The following is a 25,570-nucleotide window of genomic DNA, read 5'->3' on the forward strand; positions in this document are numbered from 1 at the left end:
GGTAGATAGTCAACATCTTTTCCCAAAGATAGGGAAGTCTACAAATAGAGGGCATAGGTTTAAGGTGAGAGGGGGGGAGATACTAAAGGGTCCAGAGGGGCAATTGTTTCACACAGAGGGGGGTGAGTGTTTGAATCGAGCTGCCAGAGGCAGTAGTAGAGGTGGGTACAATTTTGTCTTTTTAAAAGCATTTAGACAGTTATACGGGAAAGATGGGTATGGAGGGATATGGGCCAAATGCGGGCCTTTGGGACTGGCTTAGTGGTCTTAACTGGGCGGCATGGACAAGTTGGGCCGAAGGGCCTGTTTCCATGCTGTGAACCTCTGTGACTCTAATAGGATCCGTGCAGGTTATAACAGTGCTGGAATGTCGTTCAATCACAGAGAATCGCACAATTAAGCTTGATCCTGCTCTCATTTTGCCTGTAAAACACATTTTACATCAACAATAGTTAAGATAGAGATTAAGGCCAGGGACCCAGGCCGATTTGTCCCCTTGCTGGTTAAGAAAGACTGATAACCCGTTGTGGTGGGTGTTATGCTAACTCAGCACAAGACTAACAATTGACCCTGAGAAAGTCTGGTGTTTGCACCATTGCCTACTGAACCGTCAGGGAGCTGAACTATCCTAATCTGAGGGTGAGTGGGACGCCAACACCCCTTTCACAATTGTGACAAATGCTGTGGTCACATGCATAATATAGAATGTATATGACCCAATTTTGTTTTAAAATGATGAGTTTGTTTGGCAGAACAGATGATTGTAAAGACAGCAGCAAATAGTGTCGGACTGAGTGTTCAGCAGCTTATGGATCAGCTAAGTGTGGCTTTGTAATAGCGTTGTAAGAAGCTTTGGATTATCGAAGGACCATTGTTGAACTGAAAAAGGCGCGACCATGGAAAAGAAAAAAGGACATCCATTTCTCTAGCGTCTTTGATACCTCAAAGCACTTCACAGCCAATGATGGGCTTTTCGCAGTGTTCTGCTGTAATGTGGGGGAGACCATACTGGAGGGCATCTTGGTCACCGCATAGTAGGTTGGCACAGAGTCTGGGCATGAAGTGCTTCCCATCAATCCTGATCTCAGTCTCTCTGCCAGTGATTGTGGTGGTGGCATGGAGGCAGACTTCATTTGTGAAAACAAAAAGGATTTATTAGTAAGACAGCAGCCACCACACAACTGCACCCAGTTCTCTACATGTCTCCTGCCTAAAAGCGGATTCCAACCCCCTGTGGCGATTGCCTACTCTGAATCCCAATTGGTCGCCCAGCATGAATCCCCTTTGTGAGGAAAGGGGATTCCAGAAGGTGACCCGGGATGCATGCCCTTGCGCAGCACACTTTTTACATCCTTTCAAATAACAAAGTTGCTGTCTGATGGTGGCTACGATGCTAGTGGAAGTACTGCAATGCATGTGAAATGGTCAGGACAGGAGAGGAGAATCAACAGTCAGGGCTGTCACTTCTTGTGCGACCGGAAACAGATCTGGACTGTTGCAGAGCCGCGTCACGGAGGTGTGCACAGGGAGAGTGCGTGAGCTTGAGATGAAAATCGGAACTCTGTTGTCCTTCCTCCAGAGAACGTCAGTTTGGCTCAGCTGATAGCACGCTTGTCTTCAATAAGCAATCAGTAGGTTTGAGTCCAGCAGTAACCACGGCAATCCGGTGCAGTGCTGAGGGAGCAGTTTACTCGTCTTTTGGAACGGAGGTCGTTGGGAAAACTCAGCAGGTCTGGCAGTATCTGTACGGAGAGAAAGCAGACTTAACATTTCGAGTCCTTTGGTTCTTCATCAGAACCAATACATCTGCGTCAAACGTGGACGGTAGAAATGTGTAATAAAAACCGAACATGCTGAAAACACTCAGCGTTTGAGGAGAGACTAACAAAGTCATCATTTTCAGTAAATGGTGACTTGTAGTTAGGACAGGATACACCTGGGTGCTGAAGGAGGAGGCAGACTGCGTACCTATTTAAATTTGAACCTTCAGGAATTGGGCCAGGAATTTGGTCCCAGGAGTTTATTGCTCCTTCACTTTGATGCCCTTTTTACATAAAAGGCCACCTTGATGCAAAGCAATTCTACAACGTGCTTGGCTACTGCTGCTTTGGCCACAAGGTAGGTTTGGATTGCGCAAACCTTTCCTCCATTTTATTCACATCATTACACATCTATCTTATTGTCCGTAGATTACAACTTTTAACCTACACCTGAAATAGTCAGGGGCTCAGCTTTGTGGCAAATCCAAAATACAAGTGTAAAATAAGCAAAATACTGTGGATGCTGGAATCGGAAACAAGGGCAGAGGAGGCTGAAAAGCCCATCCGGCCTGCCAGCGTCTGTAAGGAGAGAGAGACACACAGAGTTAACATTTCAGTCCTAATTGTGCGGAGTCTGCACGTCTGCGTGGGTTTCCTCCGGGCGCTCCGGTTTCTTCCCACAAGTCCCGAAAGACGAGGTATTAGGTAATTTGGACATTCTGAATTCTCCCTCTGTGTACCCGAACAGGCGCCTGAATGTGGTGACTAGGGGATTTTCACATTAATTTCATTGCAGTGTTAATGTAAGCCTATTTGTGACAATAAAGATGGCTGGATTCTCCGGTCGCCGAAATCACGTTCAGCGATCGGCCATGAGAATCCACTTTTACGCTGGAATTGGGGCGGCGCCATTTTTGCAATGCTCCGCCCCCTCATAAATAGTGTGCTCGATGCCGCACACCGTCGGGTCGGCCTCAGGACGTCACCTGACGCCCTCCCGTGATGGGCCGAGTTCCCGAAGATGTCGCCCGCGTGTGCTCACCACGTTCGGGGACTTCGAGTGGCGGCTTCAGACTGTGTCCAGCGCCACCACATTTGGGGGGGGGGGGGGGGTGAGCCGTTCCGCTGGCGGGGGGGGGGGGGGGGGGGGAGGCGGGGGCTGGGGGGGCTGGTGGGGCCCGGTCCGGGTGTGGCGAGGGGGATTACACGGGGGCAGTTTTTGGCAGGCTGGGTCCACGCACGGCCGGCACCATGCTGGACGACGCAGCCGCCACCGTGCGCTGTGAGTGGCCACGGACCCGGACATTCTGCAGCCGTATTGGCAGGTAAAGCCGGGGGCTTTACGCTGCGTGGCTGCTTGCCCCCCACCAGGCAGAGGATCGATGCGGGGGTGGCGCCGACAAAGCCGAAGGATCGGAGAATCCAGCCCCATTATTATTTTGCTCTTTGTTGGAACTAAATCTGTGGCTCGACGGATTAACGTGCCATCGGCTGTGGAACTGAGCCTGTCAAACTGGGGGCTCCCAACTTCAGTGACCAGTCGAAGCTGAGTTTCCTTTTCAAACAGGGCAGCGACACCTCCCTCACATCATAGTTTAATTAGTGGGTGTTGATTCTATCTGTTGGTCTTTGTGCTTTGCGTGCTGGTGATGACCAGTCCCCATGCATCAACAGGGCAATAATTATGCAGTGCAATTGACCCTTGCCCAGTGAGTTCTTCCGCATTGAATGTGTTCATCGATGTCTGGTGGGGTCCTGATCGCATTCGTCTGCGAGTCGTCGTGTCCCCTCAACCCCCCCCCCCCCCCCATTGTGAAGAAGACATGGGAAGTTCTCTCCCTTCCCCACCCCCACACCGTCTGGTCCAATGTGTATTCCGCAACCAACACCTGAAACTAACTATCTGCCTGGTCGTTTATTTAATTGCCGTTTATCGGAGCTTGCCGTGGGCAAATTGGCTGCCACATTTCCCTACATTGCAGCAGTGATTAAACTTGACACCAGTATTTACTGGCTGGAAAGCTCTTTAACGAATCCCAAGGTTGTGTAAACCACTAGACAAATGCAGGTTTGATGGTCAGATATCGTGCTATCCATCCCCATGGGGAATGATCACTTGGGAAGGTATTGCTGGGTCTCTGGTATCCATGGAAACCAAGCCATATCAGCACCTTGAATGGGAGAAAGCAAGAGAAAGGTAGATGACCTATTCTGATGAAAGGTCACAGATCTGAACCATGAACTGCTTCCCCCTCCACGGATGTTTCCAGCGTATTTGCAGCACTTTCTCTTTTTATTTCAGACTTCCAGCATCTGTGGTACTTCAATTTAGAAACACAGTTTCTCCTCTTTTGAAACTAAGGGCTGGATTCGTCCGGCCTGCCTGCCACAAGATCGCCATGGGCGAGCCGCGGACAATGGAGAAGTCCATTGACCCCAGGCTGGGATTCTCTGGTCGCCGGGCGGACGCGTCTGCAGAATCCCGCCCTGCAGGTCGATTCTAGAGCATTGGAAAAACAAGGAGTCGGGGTGTGCGAGGTGGGGGGGGGGATGAGTAGGGCTTGTCATCATGGACTACGCCTTTCCAGAATGAGTGACATTGGAGTATTTAGCTTCATCATGCTGCAGTTACCCAGCAAGATCCCACGAACAACAATGAACAAATAATCTATTTCAGTAATGGCGATTGAGAGATAAATATTGGCCAGGATACCAGGGATAACTCCCCTGTTTTTCCTAACAGGCTGATGGGATTTGTGTATCCACCCAGGTGGAAAGCCTTGGTTTAGTGTCTCATCTCTGGATTTAAACTCAAACCCACGACCTGCTGACTCAGAGGCCACGAGTGCTGAGCTAGTGCTGATATGAGCATAAAAACTGTTTGAATTATCGGTGACACCCTCAAATCCTCCCATTGAAAGTTACCACCCCCCCCCCCCCCCCCCCCCCCGGGCTGTTTCCCACTCCTCTTCAGGTTTACGCACGAGACCTGTGTGTCGCTCTCGCGCATGATTTCGGGAGCAGTTTTCAGTGGCGACTTTCAGGGCTAATGCAGACCGGAATCGGAACACCTGCCACAATGGCCAAGGCAACAGGGCCCACATTGGGCCGACACAGCGTGGAGCAGAGATGTTCATTCGAAATGATGGTGAACTGCTTTACTAAAGGGCTTCCAGATTGAAATGTCAGGAGTAATGATTCAATCACGACTCCATGCCGAAATTACATAAATCTGTGAACAAATTAATATTTCAGCTGAGCTAGTTAGGGCCCGGGCTTTGTAAAGAGAAGCGAGCTGGCAGGCATTCTTCTTCATTTCAATCTTGCTTAATTATTAATAAGTGAAATCGTCTTTTTCTCTTAACGTCGACATCAAAGTCCTTTTTTTCATGCTTTAAAGCATCAATTATCCCGTTCCTATTAGAACTTTCTTTCATTTAGAATCAGCCCCATTAACATGAAACCCGTTTGCCCCATTTCTTTGGACTGTTGCGATTGGTGATTATTCTATAATTCCCATCTGCACCCCCCTCCAGGCCAATCTTTTGGTTCTTGTTTCATTACTATCTCTTTGTGACTTCTGTCATTTAATCCATAGAGAAGATTCACCCAACCCCTGCTGACAGTGAGAATATCTGCAATCCTAATTATTCACCTTCTTAATCACGAAAGCAAGGTGGGTTCTGAACTGTAACCCAAAGAAAATCTAGCTCCAATTACCCGTGGTTGTTTTTGCCTGACAGTGGTTTGATTTTGTGCCCATAAGGGAATGTAAGGGCAGAATCATACACTGTGTGTTGCGTCAGAATCAGATATTGTGCATTGCATAGCACAACACAGGATCCTTATAACAATAGTGTGATTTCTGATTCCCGTGAGCTGTCTTCTGTTTAACAGGCGTCCATTGCACAACAGCCATCAGAATGCCACCTTTTGTAGTGGATCCAATAGAAACTGTAATTCAAAGGAAGGATGTCCTTGACCTGCAGCGTGAAACTCAGAAGCCTGTATAATTCCCCTTCAAATTACCTCAATTTATAGCCAGGCGCAGTTATGTGGCATTTCCTCTTAAGAGCAGCTGCCTGCAAATAGACAAACCAAGGGTGAAATTGTCCGCCTCGCGACATCGCAAATGTAAACTGCGATCGGGTGGAGAATTGGGCAAATCGATGTCCGCGCCTGGCTGATTCGGGCGCCTTGATCCGGTCCCCCGCTGGCGGCGATAACGAGGTTTGCGACCCGGGCTGGCAGTGGCATACAAAACCGGCAATGCCATGCATTTGAATGGGATCAGGTTCAACACAGTGTGTTGGATTCTCTGTTTTGGAGACTGAGTCCCCACATCGGCGTGTGAACGGTGGTCTTTTACGCCAGGAAAACTGGGGCAAAACAGCCACCGATTGGCCATTTTGCTGGGGTCTAGCAGAGAGGCAGTGTAGCTGCCGATACGGCCCTGAGCATTTCGGTTCCGTGGCCGTGCATGCACACGGTGGCCTGCAGCGGCCGCGCCGTGCTCAATGCGGACTCAGCTCGCGGACCCGGACCGCAAAAGCAGTGCCCCACTTTGGCTGCTCGCGCGCCCCGGACCGGCCGACCACAGTGCCCTCAGCCCCGAATAAAGGCCTCGCCCCCGCAGATCGGCCCTCCCCCGACTGGGGCGGCGCCGGACTGAGTCCGCAACTACCACGCGAGGTTCCTGAACGGTGTGAGCACACGTTACCCACGCCGTCAGGAACTCGGCCGGGTGGGGACGGGGCATCGCGGGGCAGGCCTCAGGCAATGGCCTGAGGCTGTGGATGCTTTGCGAGGTGTACTCCTATAGTGGCTCCACTTTTCAGGGGGTGGAGAATCAAACAACCGGCGCCGCCCCCGATATTGTCGTCAAAATGGATTCTCCGCCTCGTCACCGAATGCGATTTCGGTGTCGGGGAGCAGACAATCCAGCCCAGTATGTTCCGCCCCGCCGCGATGCTCCTCTCCTCACAGGCGGAAATCTCGTGCGCGTGAATTACCAAAAGTATCTACAAACGTGGACTGGGCACCATGTCTACCGAGGGGGAGCAGGAAGCTAAAAAAACACAGAAAAACTTTTGAAAACTGTCGGGCTTGGTGGGGGATGGATGCCCGGGCCGAGGATAGTAGCGGGTAGTGACTTGGTGCCAATTCCGTGGACTTGGCGTGTCCACCTCAGGATCGGGGTGGCCTGGCTCAGACCTCCATTGCTGCAGTCTCCCTTTTAAAGGCACCCCTTTGGTGCTACTTACAGACTCCTGGCTGCTCACACTGCCGAGTACTGCTTGTGTCCTTTAAATACTCAGAAGGCCTCTGGTCATCTGGGAGCCCACCCAGGCCACCCCTCTGAACAACCTCATACCCCAGCTGTATCATCAAGGGCCAAGCTCAATCAGGGGCACACCAGGTGTTGGCACTCCTCAGAAGCGCTGCCTCATTGCACATGAAACAGGAGATCAGCAGAGATCAACCCAACCAGAGGACATCCGGACCCCGGCCTACGGAACCCAAACCCGCCCCCCCCCCCCCCCCCCCCCCCCCACTCCCGCCCCCCGGTTCTCTGTCCCTTCCAGTGGGCCCCAGTGACACCTCAGCTCTCTGGATAACAATTTAGCTCCTCCTGGTGAGACTGGCAGCGCTGACTGCCTCTGCCACCACCTCTCAGGCAGTGTTCAGGAGGGCAAGCTTGAGTCTGCGGCCCACTGATTCGCCGTTTTGCTGGGGGCTAGCAGGGAGGGAATGTAGATCTTGCAGCTCTAGCTGCCGATATGGCCCTGAGCATTTCTGCTCTTCACTGGCATGGACCAGTGGGTCCACCTCGGACTCTAGACCTCGGGGGCAGGTCTTCTTTGAGCTATCCTACTGGCTGTAGGGAGTGTGTGGCAGGTGGAGTGCTTCAAATCAGCTGCCAGGCTCTTTGGCGTTAATTCTGGCCCCAGCAGTTAGAATGCCCACTGAGCTGGGAATTACTTGGAATTCGCACCAGTAGAGTACTAGCCCATTGGCATGTCCTGAATTGCTCCAGAAATAGCGCCCCAAAAGGGAACGTGAACCGCATGCCCTTTTGTCCTGGCATTAACACTTAGGGCTGGATTCTTTATCGGCTGTCGCCGGTACTAGAGTCCACGATGCGAATGAAAAATTGGGATCGCCACCGGGCATCGGTGAGATCTGATCCAAACGCGATGCCCCGACCCCCACCCTTGCTGGCACCAGAATCGAGGTCCACGCACTTGAGCAATTGGAATGTACTTAGTGCTTGGAATGCACTTACCTGTCTTTGGTGTGGTCAATGTATGTAAACATTGGGGTTTCACCACTTAGAGTCACTCATCCATGAAGGGAGATGAATGAATCAAACCTGCAGATGGTGTGTGGAACCTGTCAATCACTGACCACTACTAGATAGTTATGAATGACTTGCAGCTATTGGATCTGAGGAGTTTAGACGCAGGTCATAAACGTTTGTCTTCCAGGAATGGACATTTGGAGCTTCAAGATAAATGTTACAGCTATAATTCTTCACTTCCCCTGTCTGGGCTGCTCTCTAGCTTCCAGACAGGGGTCTCCTTTATGCGGGGTGCTATTACAGGGGTGCCGGGGGGAGGGGGGCGGGTGCTGGGAGGTTATATTATAGGTCCCTTGGGGGAGAGGTCTCTCTATCACAGGAGTCCTTGGAGAGTCTCTATTACAGGGGTCCCTGGGAGGGGGGTCCGTTTATTACAGGGGTCCCAGGGGGTTGGGGGGGGGGGCGGTCGTGTCGGGTAACCCTTGTACTTGGGTAAGGGGGGTCACCCGGGCAATCTGGGGGTGGGGGGCTGCTTTGCAGTGCGGAGAAGGGGGTGGTGGAGAGACGGTTTGCGGTGCGGTGGGGCGGGGTGTGGCCAGCCGTGGGACTTCGCTATCGGGCCGCCCGCTCAATATTGCGGCCCGATAGTGGTATTCCCGAGGGAATCCTTCATATTCCTCGCCATTCAGAAGTTTGCAGGGCAAGGGATACGGAACTGCATCCCGCTTTGCACTCCCATGGGGACCGTAAAACCGGAGCAATTCTCCTCCGGCGGGAGAACATACTCCCAGATGGAGAATTCTATCCCAAGTCTGCAACAGTGTTCACAACCAGTGAACGATGCCGGGGAAATATGCGGACATGAGGAGGAAGAAGAGTGAAGAGTTTTGTGGCGGAGAATGAATAATCCAGGTTCTGGACAATCTCCTGTGTTCCGCAGCAGATCGTAAAAGACAGGTTTAGGTTGGAAAGGGAAGTAAAGGCCAGTGAAGTTGCATTCAACATATTTTTACATTAATTTTCAATTGTTTAGTAACACACGTTTCCCTGGAGCCGCTTGGTTACAGTATTCGGAAGAAGATTCATTGGGTTAGTTGTGCTGTTTGTACACCGGCGGATGGTGGGCTGTGTATAATTACTGCTTGGTGTTGGTTCCCAGGGTTTGACTGCTGGTGGAGGGAATCCTGCTGTTGTTCAGCATCATTGAGTTTACTGAGCATTTGTTATTCCCGTTCAAACAACAGAAACTCAGGAATACAAGCCAGATCTATCTTTGCCCGAGGCAAGCTGAGTTTCCTCACATTGTCATTTTGCTCTTTATTTGATATAAAGCAGAATATATTGTACCAGTAAGGCTTGTACCATTCCATTTATTCCATTTGGACTTGTACCCTGCACCATCCATTATCCCCGACTTGTTCAGCACCCATCTGCTTGGGTCCTGTCGACACTGAATCATAATCACCCCTCACTTCAACTGCACTGTCCAACCAGAGGATTAACTTCGAACATCCTCTTTCTCGTTTTTAAATGCCTCCATGTGATCGCTCCAACCTATCTTGGGTAATCTCCTCCAGCCTTACATTGCGCCCCCGTGTCCTACAGCCTTCCAATTTTGAACTTTAGTACTCCCCCACATCCTGCATTGCATTATTAGTTCAGAGCCTTCTGTTGCCTAATCCTTGGAATTCCCTGTTCACATTGCCATCCCCCACCCATTCCAATTTTCACTCCATCTTCCGAAACCTTTTTGAAACCTAGCTTTGAGATGGAGCTGTTGGTATCTTCCTCTCACTCACGTGTCTTGGTGTCTATTCTTTTATTTCTGTTATCTGTAATTTTCTTCTCTCCCCCCCCCCCCCCCCCCCCCCCCCCCATCCCTGCTCTTGTTATGGGCCAGGGTTTAGAGAACCCCAAATGTATCATGGAGTTCACCTGACCCACAACTTTTAATAGATTGTGGTATGGGGAGCACACGGCCCACTCTACAGGTGTGGTACAGCAGAAATGGAAAAGTATTTTTAAAAACAAAACAATGTTTATTCTATGAACTCAAGTTAACCTTTCTAAAACATACAGTGAACATCTTAGCAACCATCAATTCAAATGCAACCCCCAAAGAATACAACACTAAGTAATGCTTAATAACTTCCCAAACAACATCCAGAAGGCAGAAGAAACACCTTTCAACAGGAACACGTTAAGTTTACATTCACTACTGAGAACATTTATAATTCTAAATTCACCAAATGATCAAGAGATAGTCTTTTGATGGCAGAGAGAACAGCAGTACACCTGCTTGGTCTGGCTTCAGCTCCACCCACACTCTGACATCACTGCAGTAATATGAGCAGCCAAACATTTCTAAAAGCAACATTCTCATGACACTCTCCCCCTAAGGATAGAACGGCGATATATTAATGCAAGTTGATGTGTCACTTGAGAGTCTTATCCAGCAGTGTCTAGTTAAGGAAAGCTTAGGTTCTTTATTCTGTGATCATAATACAAGGTATACAAGGCATTTCTAAGACCGCACCTGGGGTATTGCGCACAGTTTTGGTCCCCTTATTTGAGGAAAGATGCAGTGATATTGCAGGCAGTTCAGAGGAGGTTCACTGGGTTGATTCCAGAGATGAGGGGTTTGTCGTATGAGGAAAGATTGAACAGTTTAGGCCCATACTCTAGAGTTTAGAAGAATGAAGTGAGATCAAATTGAGGTGTATAAGATGTATGGATATATGGATAAAGTAGACGTGGAGCTGATATTTCCTCTTCATAATCTTAGAATAAGAGGTAGCAAATTTAAAACAGATTTGAGGAAAAACTACTTCTCCCAAAGGATTGTGAATCTGTGGAATTTGCTATCCCAGAGTGCGGTCGATGCAGGGACAGTGAGTAAATTTAAGGAGGAGTTAGACAGATTTTTAATTAGTAATGGGTTATGGAGAACGGGCAGGATGGTGGAGTTATGACCATGATGGGGTCAGCCATGATCACATCGAGGGATAACGTTTCTAGTCCGATGGCTCTTTGTCAAAGCTCAGACCTGCTGAGATTTTCCAGCATTCTCTCTTTCGTTTCAGATTCCAGCATCCGCAGTAATTTGCTTTTGTCACATTGAGTGTGTTTAGGCTCGGGAGGCTAAATTGCCGACTCCCGTTCCTAGGTCATGTGTTGTAGGGAGGAGATGCTCTGGCTGATTTCGCAATCCAGCTCCTGGCCTGTAACATTGGAGGTAGCAGATGAGGAACGTATCAGCCATGATAGAATGTCGGAGCTGACCCGATGGGCCGAATGGCCTAATTCTGCTCCTATATCTTATGAACTTATGAAGTGGTGCTTAAAATGCATTCTCTTTTACTACTGGAGAATTGAGGGCTTGAATCTCTTTGTATCAGCTCGATATTAATCATAATAGCTAAGGTTTGCTGTCTCATCTCTCTTTCAGTGCCAATGCTTGGGGCAGGATTGCTTGATTGCAAACACTGTCAGTGTCATAAACAACATCTCTAATACTCTCAGAGCTCAGAGACGACAAATGGGGGGAGGGACCATTTCAACAGAAAAGGTATCATTGGAATTCTGTGACACATCTTCATGGATCAGCTCAACCAGACAGCAGTTCAGTAATTTTATTTATGGATGAATTTTCAGTTCTCACACGGAGCATAATTAATTTGCTCATCAGTAACACGCAAATTGTTGCAGATCCGGACATGACAAGCTGATTATGTCTCCATGCAATCATCAGGAGCTGCCTCATTACAAGAAGAACCCCGGCCTTGCTGAGAAATTTGTTGTCATGGAATCATAGAACCTCTACAGTGCAGAATGAGGCCATTTGGGCCGTCGAGTCGGCACTGGCCCTCTGAAAGAGCACGCTGCCTAGGCCCACTCCCCGTAACCCCACCTAACCCGCACGTCTTTGGACTGTGGGAGGGAACCGGAGCACCCGGAGGAAACCCTTTGCAGCCACGGGGAGGACGTGCAAACTTAGACCGTCACCCGAGGACGGAATTGAACCTGAGTCCCTGGTGCTGTGAGGCAGCAGTGCTAACCACTGCTCCACGTGGGGTATAATGTGGGGAAATGTGAATGTGATCACTTTGACAGGCTCTGGGTGTCCATTAGCAATTTGCAGTGAGTCAGCACTGATAGCAGGCACTTAGGGTACCACCCAGCATGCTTTGTCATTAATCCTGACAATCACATTAGCATGGATAGAGGATTGTTGAACAGCGAGTTGGCATAAATGGGTCATTTTCAGGTTGACAAGATGAACGCTGGGATCAGTGCTGGGGCCTCTATTATTTCCAGTTTATATCAACGGTTGTATGAAGGGACCCAAGGTTTTGCTAAATCTGCTCATGACACAAAGATAGGTAGGAAAGTAAGTTGTGAAGTGGACAAAAGGACCCTGGCATTGGAACATAGATAGGCTATATGAGTGGGGAGCAAATTGGCAAATGGAGTACAATGTGGGAAAATGTGAATTTGATCACTACAAAAGGGTCTGGGTGCCCTGATACATAGAACATACAGTGCAGAAGGAGGCCATTCAGCCCATCGAGTCTGCACCGACCCACTTAAGCCCTCACTTCCACCCTATTCCCGTCACCCAGTCACTAAGGGCAATTTATCACAGCCAATCCACTTAACCTGCACGTCTGGACTGTGGGAGGAAACCGGAGCACCCGGAGGAAACCCACGCAGACACGGGGAGAACGTGCAGACTCCGCACCGACAGTGACCCAGCAGGGAATCGAACCTGGGACCCTGTCGCTGTGAAGCCACAGTGCTATCCACTTGTGCAAAAGCATGTATCACAAAAGGTTAGTATGCTGGTACAGCAAGTGATTCGAAAGGCAAATGGAATATTGTCATTTATTGAAAGGAGAATTTTAAAACAAATTTAGAGTACCCAATTCATTTTTTCCAATTAAGGGGCAATTTAGCGTGTTCAATCCACCTACCCTGCACATCTTTGGGTTGTGGGGGCGAAACCCACGCAAATACGGGGAGAATGTGCAAACTCCACACAGACAGTGACCCAGAGCCAGGATCGAACCTGGGACCTCGGCGCAGTGAGACTGCAGTGCTACCACTGCACCACCGTGCTGCCCTGTTTATTGAAAGGAGAATTGATGGACTTCCGGTTGATGCTATGCAGAGCTAAGTCGCAACTTCGGCAGCTCCCGCTTGGAACGGACCTTTGGGCTCTTTTCAGGGCCCCCAACGGCACTTTTTCGACATTTCCCGGTGTGGGAAGAAGACTGCAACATTCCCCCGACAGTGTATGGCTTGGGCCAGGAGCGGGGCGACTAAAAAAATGGTGGTGAACCCAAAGAAAGTGCGAGAGATGAAGAGCAAGATGGTGGCGGGCGGGGACCAGGCAGCATGGATGCAGTGGGCGCAGGAGCAGCAGGAGGTTATCCAGCGCTGCTTCAGGGAGCTCAAAGCGGACCTGCTGGAGCCGATGAAGGCTTCTATTGATAAGCTGCTGGAGACCCAGACGGCCCAGGGCTGGCGATCCGCGAAGTCTGACAAAAGATCTCTGATAACGAGGACGAGATCTTGGGCCTTGCGGTAAAGGTGGAGGCGCACGAGGCGCTCCACAAGAAATGGCAGGAACGGTTCGAGGAGATGGAGAACCGGTCGAGGCGGAAGAATCTGGGGATCCTGGGCCTCCTGGAGGGATCGGACGTGGGGGCCTATGTGGTCACCATATTAAACTCGCTGATGGGAGCGGGGTCCTTCCAGGGGCCCCTGGAGCTCGAAGAGGCCCATAGAATGCTGGCGAGGAGGCCCAAGGCTAACGAGCCTCCGTGGGCGGTGCTGGTGCGGTTTCATCGGTTCGTCAATCGGGAGTGCGTACTCAGGTGGGCCAAGAAAGAGAGGAGCAGCAGGTGGGGAAATGCGGAGGTTCGAATATATCAGGACTAGAGCGCGGAGGTGGCGAAGAAGAGGGCCGGGTACAACCGGGCGAAGGCGGTGCTGCACAGAAAGGGGGTGAAGTTTGACATGCTGCAGCCGGCGCAACTGTGGGTCACCTACAAGGACCGGCACCATTATTTTGAGTCCCCGGAGGAGGCGTGGGCCTTTGTTCAGGCCGAGAAGCTGGACACAAACTGAGGGTCGGGATGGGGGGTCGGGTGTGGGGTCGGGCGTGGGGATGGTCGGGGATTGTTGTTGCTGTGTTACATTTTGAGGGGGGGTTCTTTGTTCTTGTTTCTTTTGGTTCGGTGTGGGTGTTTAGGGTGGGTTGGGCACTGTTTTGGTTGGGTCTGTCAGGTGGGCTCTTGGAGGGGGGCAAGTAAACGGAGTAGGGGTGGATGGCCGGTAGGGGGGATGGGGCCCGCGGGGGGAGGGGGAGGCCTGAGTCGGGGGTGAGGGGACTGGGCCTGTAAAAGGAGCTGCGCCAGAGGAGGTGGGGCCGGGCAGGTGGAAAGCGCGAGCTTTTTCCTGCGCTGAAGGCTGGAGGGGGCTGTGGCGAGGAAGCACGTTTTTTTTCCCCGCGATTGGGATGGAAGCGGGAGGGGGAGAGCCTGCTGGTGGGTAATGGAGGGGGAGGGTATGTCCCACAATGGGAGGAGTCGAAGTAGAGGCGGGAGTGGCCGGGGTCAGCAGGAGTCAGCTGACTTGCGGGAGTGCAATGGGGGGAGCAAAGCAGCTAGGAGGGGTCCTAGCTGGAGGGGGGGGTTGTTGCTGGTATGGTCAAGGGGGAGCTGGAGCAAGTAGAGGGGGTTGGGTCGGGGTCTGCCGCCGTGGGGAACAGGCCGGGCGTGGGGTGCGGGCGCGTGGCTGGCCGAGGAGGGGTTTATGGCTAGTCGGCGGGGGAGGGGGGCGGGTAGCCCCCTGATCCGGCTGATAACCTGGAATGTAAGGGGACTGAACGGGCCGGTTAAGCGGGCCCGGGTGTTCGCACACCCGAAGGGGCTGAAGGCGGATGTGGTCATGCTCCAGGAGACACACCTGAAGGTGGCAGACCAGGTAAAATTGAGGAAGGGGTGGGTAGGTCAGGTGTTTCATTCGGGGCTGGATGCCAAAAATCGAGGGGTGGCGGTCTTGGTGGGAAAGAGGGTGTCATTCGAGGCGTCGAGCATTGTGACAGACAATGGCAGCAGGGACGTAATGGTAAGTGGTAAGCTGCAAGGGGAGAGGGTGGTGCTGGTCAACGTGTACGCCCCGAAGTGGGACGATGCGGGTTTTATGCGGCGCATGTTGGGTCGGATCCCGGACTTGTAAGTGGGGGGCCTGATAATGAGGGGGGGGGCTTTAACACAGTGTTGGATCCGGCACGGGATCGCTCCAGGTCTAGGACGGGTAGGAAGCCGGCGGCGGCCAAAGTGCTGAGGGGGTTTATGGACCAGATGTGAGGGGTGGACCCTTGGAGATTTGCAAGGCTGGGGGCTAGGGAATTTTCATTCTTCTCGCGTGTTCATAAGGCCTATTCACGGATCGACTTTTTTGTTATGAGCAGGGCGCTGATAGCGAGAGTAGAGGATACCGAGTAGTCGGCGATAGCCATTTCGGATCACGCCCCGCATTGGGTAGACCTAGAGCTGGGGCAGGAAAGGGACCAGAGCCCGTTGTGGCGCTTGGAGGTGTGGCTGTTGGCGGACGAGGAGGTGAGCGAGCGGGTCCGAGGAAGCATAGAGAGATACCTGGAGGCCAATGATAACGGGGAGGTCCGAGTGGGGATGGCCTGGGAGGTGCTGAAGGCGGTGGTTAGGGGAGAGCTGATCTCCATTGGGGCCCACAAGGAGAGAAGGGAGCAGAGGGAAAGGGAGAGGCTGGTGGGGGAGATGGTGAAGGTAGACAAGGAGGTATGCGGAGGTGCCGGATGAGGGACTGTTAAGGGAGAAGCGTAGCCTCCAGGCCGAATTCGAACTGTTGACCACCAGGAAGGTGGAGGCGCAGTGGAGGAAGGCCCAGGGGGCGGTTTATGAATATGGGGAAAGGGCAAGCCGGATGCTGACGCATCAGCTTCGGAAGCGGAACGCAGCTAGGGAGGTCGAGGGAGTTAAGGACAGGGGAGGGAGTGTGGTGCGGAGTGGGGTTGGCATCAATGGGGTCTTCAGGGACTTTTATGAGGAACTGTATCGGTCTGAGCCCCCACTGGAAGAGGGAGGGATGGGCCGCTTTCTGGACCAATTGAGGTTCCCGAAGGTGGAGGAGGGACTGGTGGCGGGATTAAGGGCCCCGATTGGGTTGGAGGAGCTGACCAAAGGGATAGGGAGCATGCAGGTGGGGAAGGCACCGAGGCCGGACGGTTTCCCCGTCGAATTCTACAAAAAATATGTGGATCTGTTGGGCCCGTTGCTGGTTAAGACCTTCAATGAGGCAAGGGAGTGGGGGGCCTTGCCCCCGACGATGTCCCGGGCACTGATCTCCTTGATCCTGAAGCGGGACAAGGATCCCCTGCAGTGTGGGTCTTACAGGCCGATTTTGTTGTTAAATGTAGATGCCAAGGTGGTGGCGAAGGTCTTAGCCACGAGAATTGAGGATTGGGTGCCGCAGGTTGTCCACGAAGACCAGATGGGGTTCGTGAAGGGGAGGCAGTTGAACGCGAATGTGCGGAGGCTTCTGAATGTTATTATCATGCTGGCGAGGGAGGGGGAGGCGGAGATAGTGGTGGCGATGGACGCTGAGAAGGCCTTTGATAGAGTAGACTGTGGGTACTTGTGGGAGGTGCTGAAGAGGTTCGGGTTTGGGGAGGGGTTCGTCAGGTGGGTTAGGCTGTTGTACGAGGTCCCGATGGTGAGTGTGGCCACGAACAGGAGGAGGTCTGAGTACTTTCGGTTGCATCGAGGGATGAGGCAGGGGTCCCGCCTGTCCCCCCTGCTCTTCGCACTGGCGATTGAATCCCTGGCTATGGCACTGAGGGAGTCGAGGAACTGGAGGGGGTTGGTGCGGGGTGGGGAGGAGCATAGGGTGTCGCTCAATGCGGACGACTTGCTGCTATATGTGGTGGACCCGGTGGGGGGAATGCCGGAGGTAATGAGGATCCTCAGGGAGTTCGGGGATTTCTCAGGGTACAAGCTCAACATGGGGAAGAGTGAGTTGTTTGTGGTTCACCCAGGGAACCAGTAGAGGGGGATTGGCGAGCTCCCACTAAAAAGGGCGGAGAGGAGCCTCAGGTATTTGTGGGTCCAGGTGGCCAGGAGCTGGGGGGCCCTGCATAGACTTAATTTCACGAGGCTGGTGGAGCAAATGGAGGAGGAGTTTAAGAGGTGGGACGCGTTGCCACTGTCCCTGGCGGGTAGGGTGCAATCAGTCAAGATAACGATGCTCCCATGGTTTCTGTTCCTGTTCCAGTGCCTCCCCATTCTTATCCCGAAGGCCTTCTTTAGGCGGGTCAACAGGAGCATAACGGGGTTTGTGTGGGCGCGAGGGACTCCGAGGGTGAGAAGGGTGTTCCTGGAGCGGAGTGGGGATGGGGGGGGACTGGCACTGCCCAACCTCTGTGGGTACTACTGGGCCGCCAATGTGGCGATGGTGCGCAAGTGGGTGATGGAGGGGACTGCATGGAAGAGGCTGGAGACGGCGTCCTGTGTGGTTACGAGTCTGGGGGCGCTGGCAATGGCGCCGCTGCCGCTCCCTCCAATGAGGTCTACCACAAGCCCGGTAGTGGCGGCTGCCCTCAAAATCTGGGGACAATGGAGGCGGCACAGGGGGGAAGTGGGGGCCTCGATGTGGACCCCTATACGAGGGAACCACACTCTTCCCCCACTCACATCCTCACACACTTGCCCTCCCAACCCCCCTTCACACTTCCCTCGCTCACCCCCTACACACTTCCCTCACTCACACCCTCACACACTTCCCCCACTCACACCCTCACACACTTCCCCCACTCACACCCTCACACACTTCCCCCACTCACACCCTCACACACTTCCCCCACTCACACCCTCACGCACTTCCCCCCCCACACACCTCCCTCACTCACCCTCACACACTTCCCCCACTCACACCCTCACACACTTCCCCCACTCACACACTTCCCCCACTCACACCCTCACACACTTCCATCACTCACACCCTCACACACTTCCACCCTCACACACTTCCCTCACTCACACCCTCACACACTTGCCCTCCCACCCCCCCTACACACTTCCCCCACTCACCCCCCTTCACACTTCCCCCACTCACACCCTCACACACTTCCCCCACTCACACACTTCCCCCACTCACACCCTCACACACTTCCCCCACTCACACCCTCACACACTTCCCCCACTCACACCCTCACACACTTCCCCCACTCACACCCTCACACACTTCCATCACTCACACCCTCACACACTTCCACCCTCACACACTTCCACCCTCACACACTTCCATCACTCCCACCCTCACACTTCCCCCACTCACCCCCCTACACACTTCCCCCACTCACCCCCCTGCACACTTCCCCCACTCACACCCTCACACACTTCCCCCACCAACCCCCCTTCACACTTCCCCCACTCACACCCTCACACACTTCCCTCACTCACACCCTCACACACTTCCCCCACTCACCCCCCTACACACTTCCCTCACTCACCCCTCACACACTTCCCCCACTCACCCCCTACACACTTCCCCCACTCACCCCCCCCACTCTTCCCCCGCTCACACTTCCCCCACTCACCACCCACACACTTCCCCCACTCACCCCCACACACATCCCCCACTTCCCTCACTCACCCCCCACACACTTCCCTCACTCACCCCCTCACCCCCACCCCCCACACACACTTCCCCCACTCACCCCCCTCACACCCCCACTGACACAGTTCCCTCCCTCACACCCTTCCCCCACACCCCCTCACACACTTCCCCCACCCAACCCCCCATACACTTCCCCACCACTCTCACCCCCCTCACACCCTTGCCCCCCCCCCCCCACACACATACTTCCCCCATTCACACGCCCCTCACACCTTCCCCCCACTTTATTTTCATTTAATGTGCTTTTTTTTAAGGAACGCATTAGAAGTGGTAAACAAGGAACAGCTGTATTGGTAAACAGAGTGGGATTCACTTTCCTGCCAACTCTCTACCTTTTACCATGCTTTTCATATTGCCACTAAATATTCTGAGTAGATCAATATCGAGACTTCGATTCCTGGCACAGGGCAATGATGTCATCTTCTTTCCATCTCTGAAGTGATGGCGAATTTTCAGACATTTATCGACTAACAAAATGTGCTTCTACGCTGAGATTTACTTTGCTCTTAGCAACTAATTGAATCGTCCAAATTTTGTCCAGTTGAAGTAGAGCAAAGTGTTTAACAGCTGACCAACAGGCCTACCATCAGAAGTTTAATTGCAATGTGAAATCTCACCATGAGATAATACAGGGAAATGTCTTACAGGGGTTAAGATCTTGAAAGGAACCCTCATCTTCAATTTGATGTCAAAGTCCTTGGGACTACTTTGGAATATTAGCATTTTATTCCCCTTCTTCTTCGAGGGACGCGGTTCCATCGGCCTCAGCTCCATCCAGGCATGTTATTCATTCTTAAAGCTAATGAATGCTGCTTGACTGTATGCATCACAGCTGAGTCTTATTCAGTCAGCATGTGGGTGTTTCCCTGGCAAGCTTCGAGCCCTCGCCATCCAGCTGAAATGGGGGTCAAAAAGACCAAACTGAGTGGGGAACAATAATTCACCGGTGATTTTCCCGATTTGGCGAATTAGAGGGCAAAGGGTGGGCTCACTGGCCAATTAACGATGGCGGTGGAGGGAGGGGGATGGGGGGGGGGGGGGGGGGGGGAAGGATTTCTCTGAGCTGCAGAGCCAATAGGCTAAATGTTCAGCCTCCGATATCTCTGGACCGGCTCGGTAGCACAGTGGTTAGCACTGTGGCTTCGCAGCTCCAAGGTCCCAGGTTTGAATCCCAGCTTGGGCCACTCCATATTACATGGTTGAGTTAGCAGCCTTCACATAAAGCAAAGAGGCTCTAAATGAGAGAAATAGGTCTCAGAATATTCTTTCTTACTCAATATTTTTGTAAACCAGAGTTTAAACGATGGTTTCACTGTAACTGTGCAGCTCAATAAATTGTAAATATCAATTATTTAAATGATATTTTTTTTGAGGTAGAACCTTTCTTCCTTCTGTCTTTGCAATTCCCAGCTCTGTAGCCAGTTGGCTAAATAGCCTATTCCGATACTGATCTATAATTGGCTTCTTATGGATGCCTGAAGCGAAGGACTGATTTTCAGTTTTTACTCCCCAGTTGCCATTCTGCTTTTCCCCATAAAGTGGGCACGAGCTTCACAAGAAATTCCCTGCGTCAATTTCATCGTGATCACAGCAAGCAAAGCGTTATCCTAGTGTCATAGATGTTTACAGCGTGGAAACAGGCCCTTCGGCCCGCATTTGGCCCATATCTCTCCATACCCACCCTGCCCATGTAACTGTGTAACTTTTTTAAAGGAAAAAATTGTACCCGCCTCTACCACTGCCTCTGGCAGCCCGTTGTAGGTACTAACCACCCTCTGTGTGAAATAATTTACCCTGTGGTCTCTTTTGTATCTCTCCCCTCTCACCTTAAACCTATGCCCTCTAGACTCCTTTACCTTTGGGAAAAGATGTTGACTATCTACTTTATCTATGCTCCTCATTATTTTATAGATCTCTATAAGATCACCCCTAAGCCTCCATCGCTCCAGAGAAAAAAGTCCCAGCCTGTCCAGCCTCTCATTATAACTCAGACCATCAAGTCCTGGTAGCATTCTCGTAAATCTCTTCTGCGCTCTTTCTAGTTTAACAATATCCTTCCTATAATAGGGTGACCAGAACTGCACACAGTATTCCATGTGTGGTCTTACCAATGTCTTGTACAACTTCAACAAGACCGTCCCAACTCCTGTATTCAATACTCTGACCTATAAAACCCAGCATGCTGAATGCCTTCTTCACCACCCTCTCCACCTGCGACTCCACCTTCAAGGAGCTATGAACCTATACCCCTAGATCCCTTTGTTCTGTAACTCTCCCCAACTCCCTACCATTAACTGAGGCCGTCCTGCCCTGATTTGATCTACCAAAATGAATCACCTCACATTTATCCAAATTAAACTCCATCGGCCATTCATCGGCCCAGTTGGCCAAGGTCCTGTTCTTCACTATCCACTATGCCGCCAATCTTGGTGTCATCTGCAAACAATGACAAAATGTCCACGCCAAATTAAAAAGCAAAATCGGATTGTTCAAACACCAGTCAGCTGCCATGGGTATTCTGTTAATCGGTGATATGTTGGCGGCATCAGTGGTACTATCACAGGTTTGTTGGATATACCGAGGCAGGGTGGAAGGTGGTAATCTGATCCCAAGTCAGTTGATGAAATATAAAACGAGACACAAATTTGTTTCTGCATAGTTCCTTAATTTGCATTACAAATGTCTGCCTCCTATCCAGCACCCAGTGTCCCAGCGGTCTCTCTTTCTAAGTGCTCTGGGTACTTAATGAAACAATGCCCTTCACCTCCGTATTTCAGCAATATAATTGACACACTAGTAACAGAAGAGGGCAAAGGTTCAAGTTGTGAAGGGGAATTTTAGGGGAGATTCCAGGAGGAAGTGTTCCTCCGCGCTGCTCAAAAAACAGGAACTGTGAGTGAAGCCATTTCATTAGGAACCCAGCTACAGGCGACAGTGGGACACACTGGTATTCGTAAACTGAAGCGAAACACCTTCTTCTTCTGAACCAAATTTATGGTGATGTGATCTCTCAGGTTGTTTGAGGGAATTTTAATTAAAATGAAGGGGCTGGGCTAGCTCAGTTGGCTGGACGGCTGGTTCGTTATGCGGAGCGACGCCAACAGCGAGGGTTCAATTCCCCGTACCGGCTGAGGTTATTCCTGAAGGTCCCGCCTTCTGAACTTTGCCCCTCTTTTGATGCTTTGTCACTGATGCAGTGAAAGGAATGTGACAGTTAAATTATGCACAACAAGGTGCCAGAACCAATCAGTTCACTTGCTTTTAGATGATGATGGTTGCGGGATATATGGCTGAGCTAATGGGGAGAAGTATGTTGGCCTTAGTAAGACTCACTTTAATAAAATGTGTTCATTGGATGTGGGCCGCTGACAAAGATTGAATCAATTGTCAGTTTACGGTGGCTGGGAATATTTCACCCCCCCCCACCCTTGGGCGCGTATTCCCTTGGTGGAGGGAGCTCGCCATTGTTCACCAGCGGAATCTTCCGGTCCTGCCCAAGACATCCGGAAATCCCGCACAAAAGATGTTTCACATCCACGTGGGTGGGCAGACCTTCGTTTAATGTCTCATCCTAAACAAGGCCCCTCTCTCGATACTACACTGGAACGCTGGTCCGAATTGCGTGCTCAACTGACTGGAGTGGGACCTGAACCCACAACTTGTGACTCCGAGCAAAAGTGCTACCCATTGATAATAATGGACTTATTAAGCTTCTGATAATAATTATTTACCTTGCCTCAGCAATGTGCTTTCCCTTCACCCTCAGAGGAACACCCTCTATTATACCCGTCTGACCTTTCCACTCCCCACACCACATCCTTCTGGAATGTTACTCACAATTTATTGATAACGTAACAGCAATGGGAACATCGTAACTAAGAGACGAGGACGAGATTGGCTAGTCCCTTCTCATAGACCGTGTACAACAGGCTATCCTGAATTCAAATAAATGTCTATGGCATGAATAAATGAAGTGCTAACCGGCTTTCTAGTGTGTTAAATGCCATGCTCTTGTCACGCATATTTTAACTTTTGTATCTTAGGGTACAAGACTCTCCTAAAATGCCTATCCGGAAGGTTCTGCAGTCGGGAACTCATCGGGATTATGGGTCCTTCAGGGGCTGGAAAATCAACCTTCATGAACATTCTGGCAGGATACAGGTGAGTCTTAAAAATAATGGATCCTCTCCAGAAGGCTGGTGTGGAATATAAACATGACTATGGACGTATTGGGGCCAACATGGCTGGTTTCTGTGCTGTTGGTTATAATAACGAACGGCAATGGTCCTTTTTAACACTGCCTTCCTATTCCTTGCAGGAAAACGGGGATGAAAGGCCAAATCCTGATAAATGGGCAGCCTCGGGACTTGCGAACCTTCAGGAAGATGTCCTGTTACATCATGCAAGATGACATGCTCCTCCCGCACCTCACCGTTCTGGAAGCCATGATGGTATGTGGTCAGCACAGACACGCCATTTCCCATCTGTCCCACAACCACGACAACCTGCATTTGCGCAGTCTCTGTAATGTAGTAAAATGTCCCCAGGGACTTGACAGGAACATCGGCAGAAAAATAAACTGACTCTGGGTCGAGGAGGGAGACATTAGGATGGGCGCATTGTCAGTTTGACAGGTTTCACAGAGCTGCTTAACGGGGGCCAGGCAGAGAAATTTAGAGACAGAATTGCAGAGCTTGGTGCCGAGATTGCTGAGGGCACGGCCACCGATGGCGGAGTGAAGGAAGTGACACTGGACAAGAGGCGAGAGTGTGAGCAGCTCGGAGATTTTGCAGGGTTGTGAATCTTCAGGGATTGTGAAACGGACCCACGGAGAATTTTCAATTCGAGGCATCTGTAGAGCAACAACACTCTAACTGGGGAGAAGTCTTACACTCTGGGGAATGTATCATTAGTGGGAAACATTTTTATTTACCCCACATTTTAAATACGGACAAGATTGGGAGCAACGCTGGATTTAACCCCATGTACCTTTATCCTCTATTGAAATCGATGAGAGCAACATTGGACTGTGTAAAAATGGGAAAGGTGATTGATGGCTATGTGGGTTCAATAGGAACGGGGAGGTCGCGCCATCAGTGATCTGGGAGGCGCTGAGGGCGGCGGGAAGGGGCGAGATCATCTCGATAAACTCAAGTGGACAGGGAGGCAAGAGAGGAGCGGCAGGGGCTGGTAGGGAAATCTTGGAAGTGGATGGGAAGTATGCGGAGGATCCAACTCCGGAACGTCTGGTGAGGAGAAAGGAATTGCAGGTGGGGTGTGACCTTCTGTCCACAGGAAAGGCGGTTCAACAGTAGGGGGTAGTATTTGAAGACGGGGATAAGGCCAGTCGCTTGCTGGCAGGCCAGCGCTGGCAGCAGGTAGGTGCACGAGAGATTGTTTGGGTCTGGGATGGGTGAGGAGAGCTGGTGGCGTCTCTGGAGCAGGTGAACAAGGTATTTAAGGAGTTTTATAAAAATCTGTATAGGTCGAAGCCCCTGGGGAATGTGTCGGATATGAGGGATTTTTGGGGGAGGTTGGATGGAGTGTGGTGTCAAACAAGCACCCCAGCTGATCAGGTGAGCTTCGCCATTCCGAAGCAGAGGAATATTGGGCTCGAAACGTTAACTCTGCATCTCGCTCCACAGATGCTGCCAGGCCTGCTGACTTGTTCCGGAGTTTTCTGTTTTAATTTCAAGCTTTTCCGCAGACTTGTTAGTTTGAAGTTACCCTCTATTTCATTTTTCGGTGAACCTTTTCATTCGGTGAACATTATTCCACTGTTTGTAGGGCTCCAGTTTGTAAAATATTTAAAGAAAGTAGATAATTTCCTATTTGAGTCCAAACGTCTGCAGCCTTGGGTCAGAGCGGATGAAGTCTGGTCCGGTTGCCAATCAAATGCACTTCTTCCCCCAACGCCGAGGACAGGATTTCCCGGTGCCCCCCCCCCCCGGAGGGGCTTGCCATTGGCTGCCGATGGGATCTGCCCCACTGAGGCGTACGCTGTTTTGTGTGGCTCGCCACCCCATCAGTAGGACCGCAAGTTCCTGCTGGCGCGAAGGGCAGTAAGTCCCGCCCCAAGACTTCTGAGGTTCATGGGGGTCATTTTTATCTTCAACGCGGGTGGAAAACCGGCGATAATGGGTCGCCTGCTTCACGCCCCACCAAATTTCCATTCCCAAAGGTGTTTATGGGGGTAGCATGCTGCATTGACAGCCATTGTCATGGACGCTCTGTGCGTTAGTGCAGATTTGTGCCCTGAACTTGATTCTGCCCAAACTAATTTTGCATTGGAGGTTTAAAGCCAATCCAACGAGGCGATTCGTATGTCATCCATCTGGGCAGAGTTTGAACCCAGAACCCAGAGATCGAAAGGTAAGCATCTAACCTACTCTGCTAACCACTTCCCCGTGGTTTGCTGTGGGACCGTGACATTTTCAGTGATCCATGAAAAGACAAAAGTCCATCCTGCCATCTTCATTGTGCACTGCTTGATTTGCTGACCTGAAGATCCACATTACAAAGCAGTTTACCAAGTAAGATTTAAAGCCGTACCTGGCCGGTTGGTCTCTGCTGTGGGTGCTGCTGATGTGTTTCACAGGTAGAAATTGTTTGCCAAAGAGATCAGCATGCAAGTATTCAACTTCCCCCGCTTGCATACCCACCTGCTGGTTTTGTTGTTTTGCACCGTTCCCTGCCAGTTTCACAGGCCTAATGGATCTTGAAGGTGAGCCAGAACAAGCAACAGCCTGTTGAAATTAAACCACCATTTTTACAACTATTCAAATAC

The 25,570-nt window shown here is 51.3% G+C and overlaps 1 protein-coding gene across 2 annotated transcripts in view; it reads left to right on the forward strand.

The window, feature by feature from the left end:
* Positions 1-25,570, forward strand: part of abcg4a (ATP-binding cassette, sub-family G (WHITE), member 4a) — a 164,418-nt gene that overhangs the window by 87,583 nt on the left and 51,265 nt on the right. For both annotated transcript variants that reach the window (XM_072486505.1, XM_072486506.1), the window contains exons 3-4: positions 22,827-22,944; positions 23,102-23,234. In XM_072486505.1, coding sequence (XP_072342606.1) covers positions 22,827-22,944; positions 23,102-23,234 — 251 coding nt within the window. The remainder of the gene's footprint in view (positions 1-22,826; positions 22,945-23,101; positions 23,235-25,570) is intronic.

This window comes from Scyliorhinus torazame, chromosome 21 (genome assembly GCF_047496885.1).
Source record: "Scyliorhinus torazame isolate Kashiwa2021f chromosome 21, sScyTor2.1, whole genome shotgun sequence".
NCBI lineage: Eukaryota > Metazoa > Chordata > Chondrichthyes > Carcharhiniformes > Scyliorhinidae > Scyliorhinus > Scyliorhinus torazame.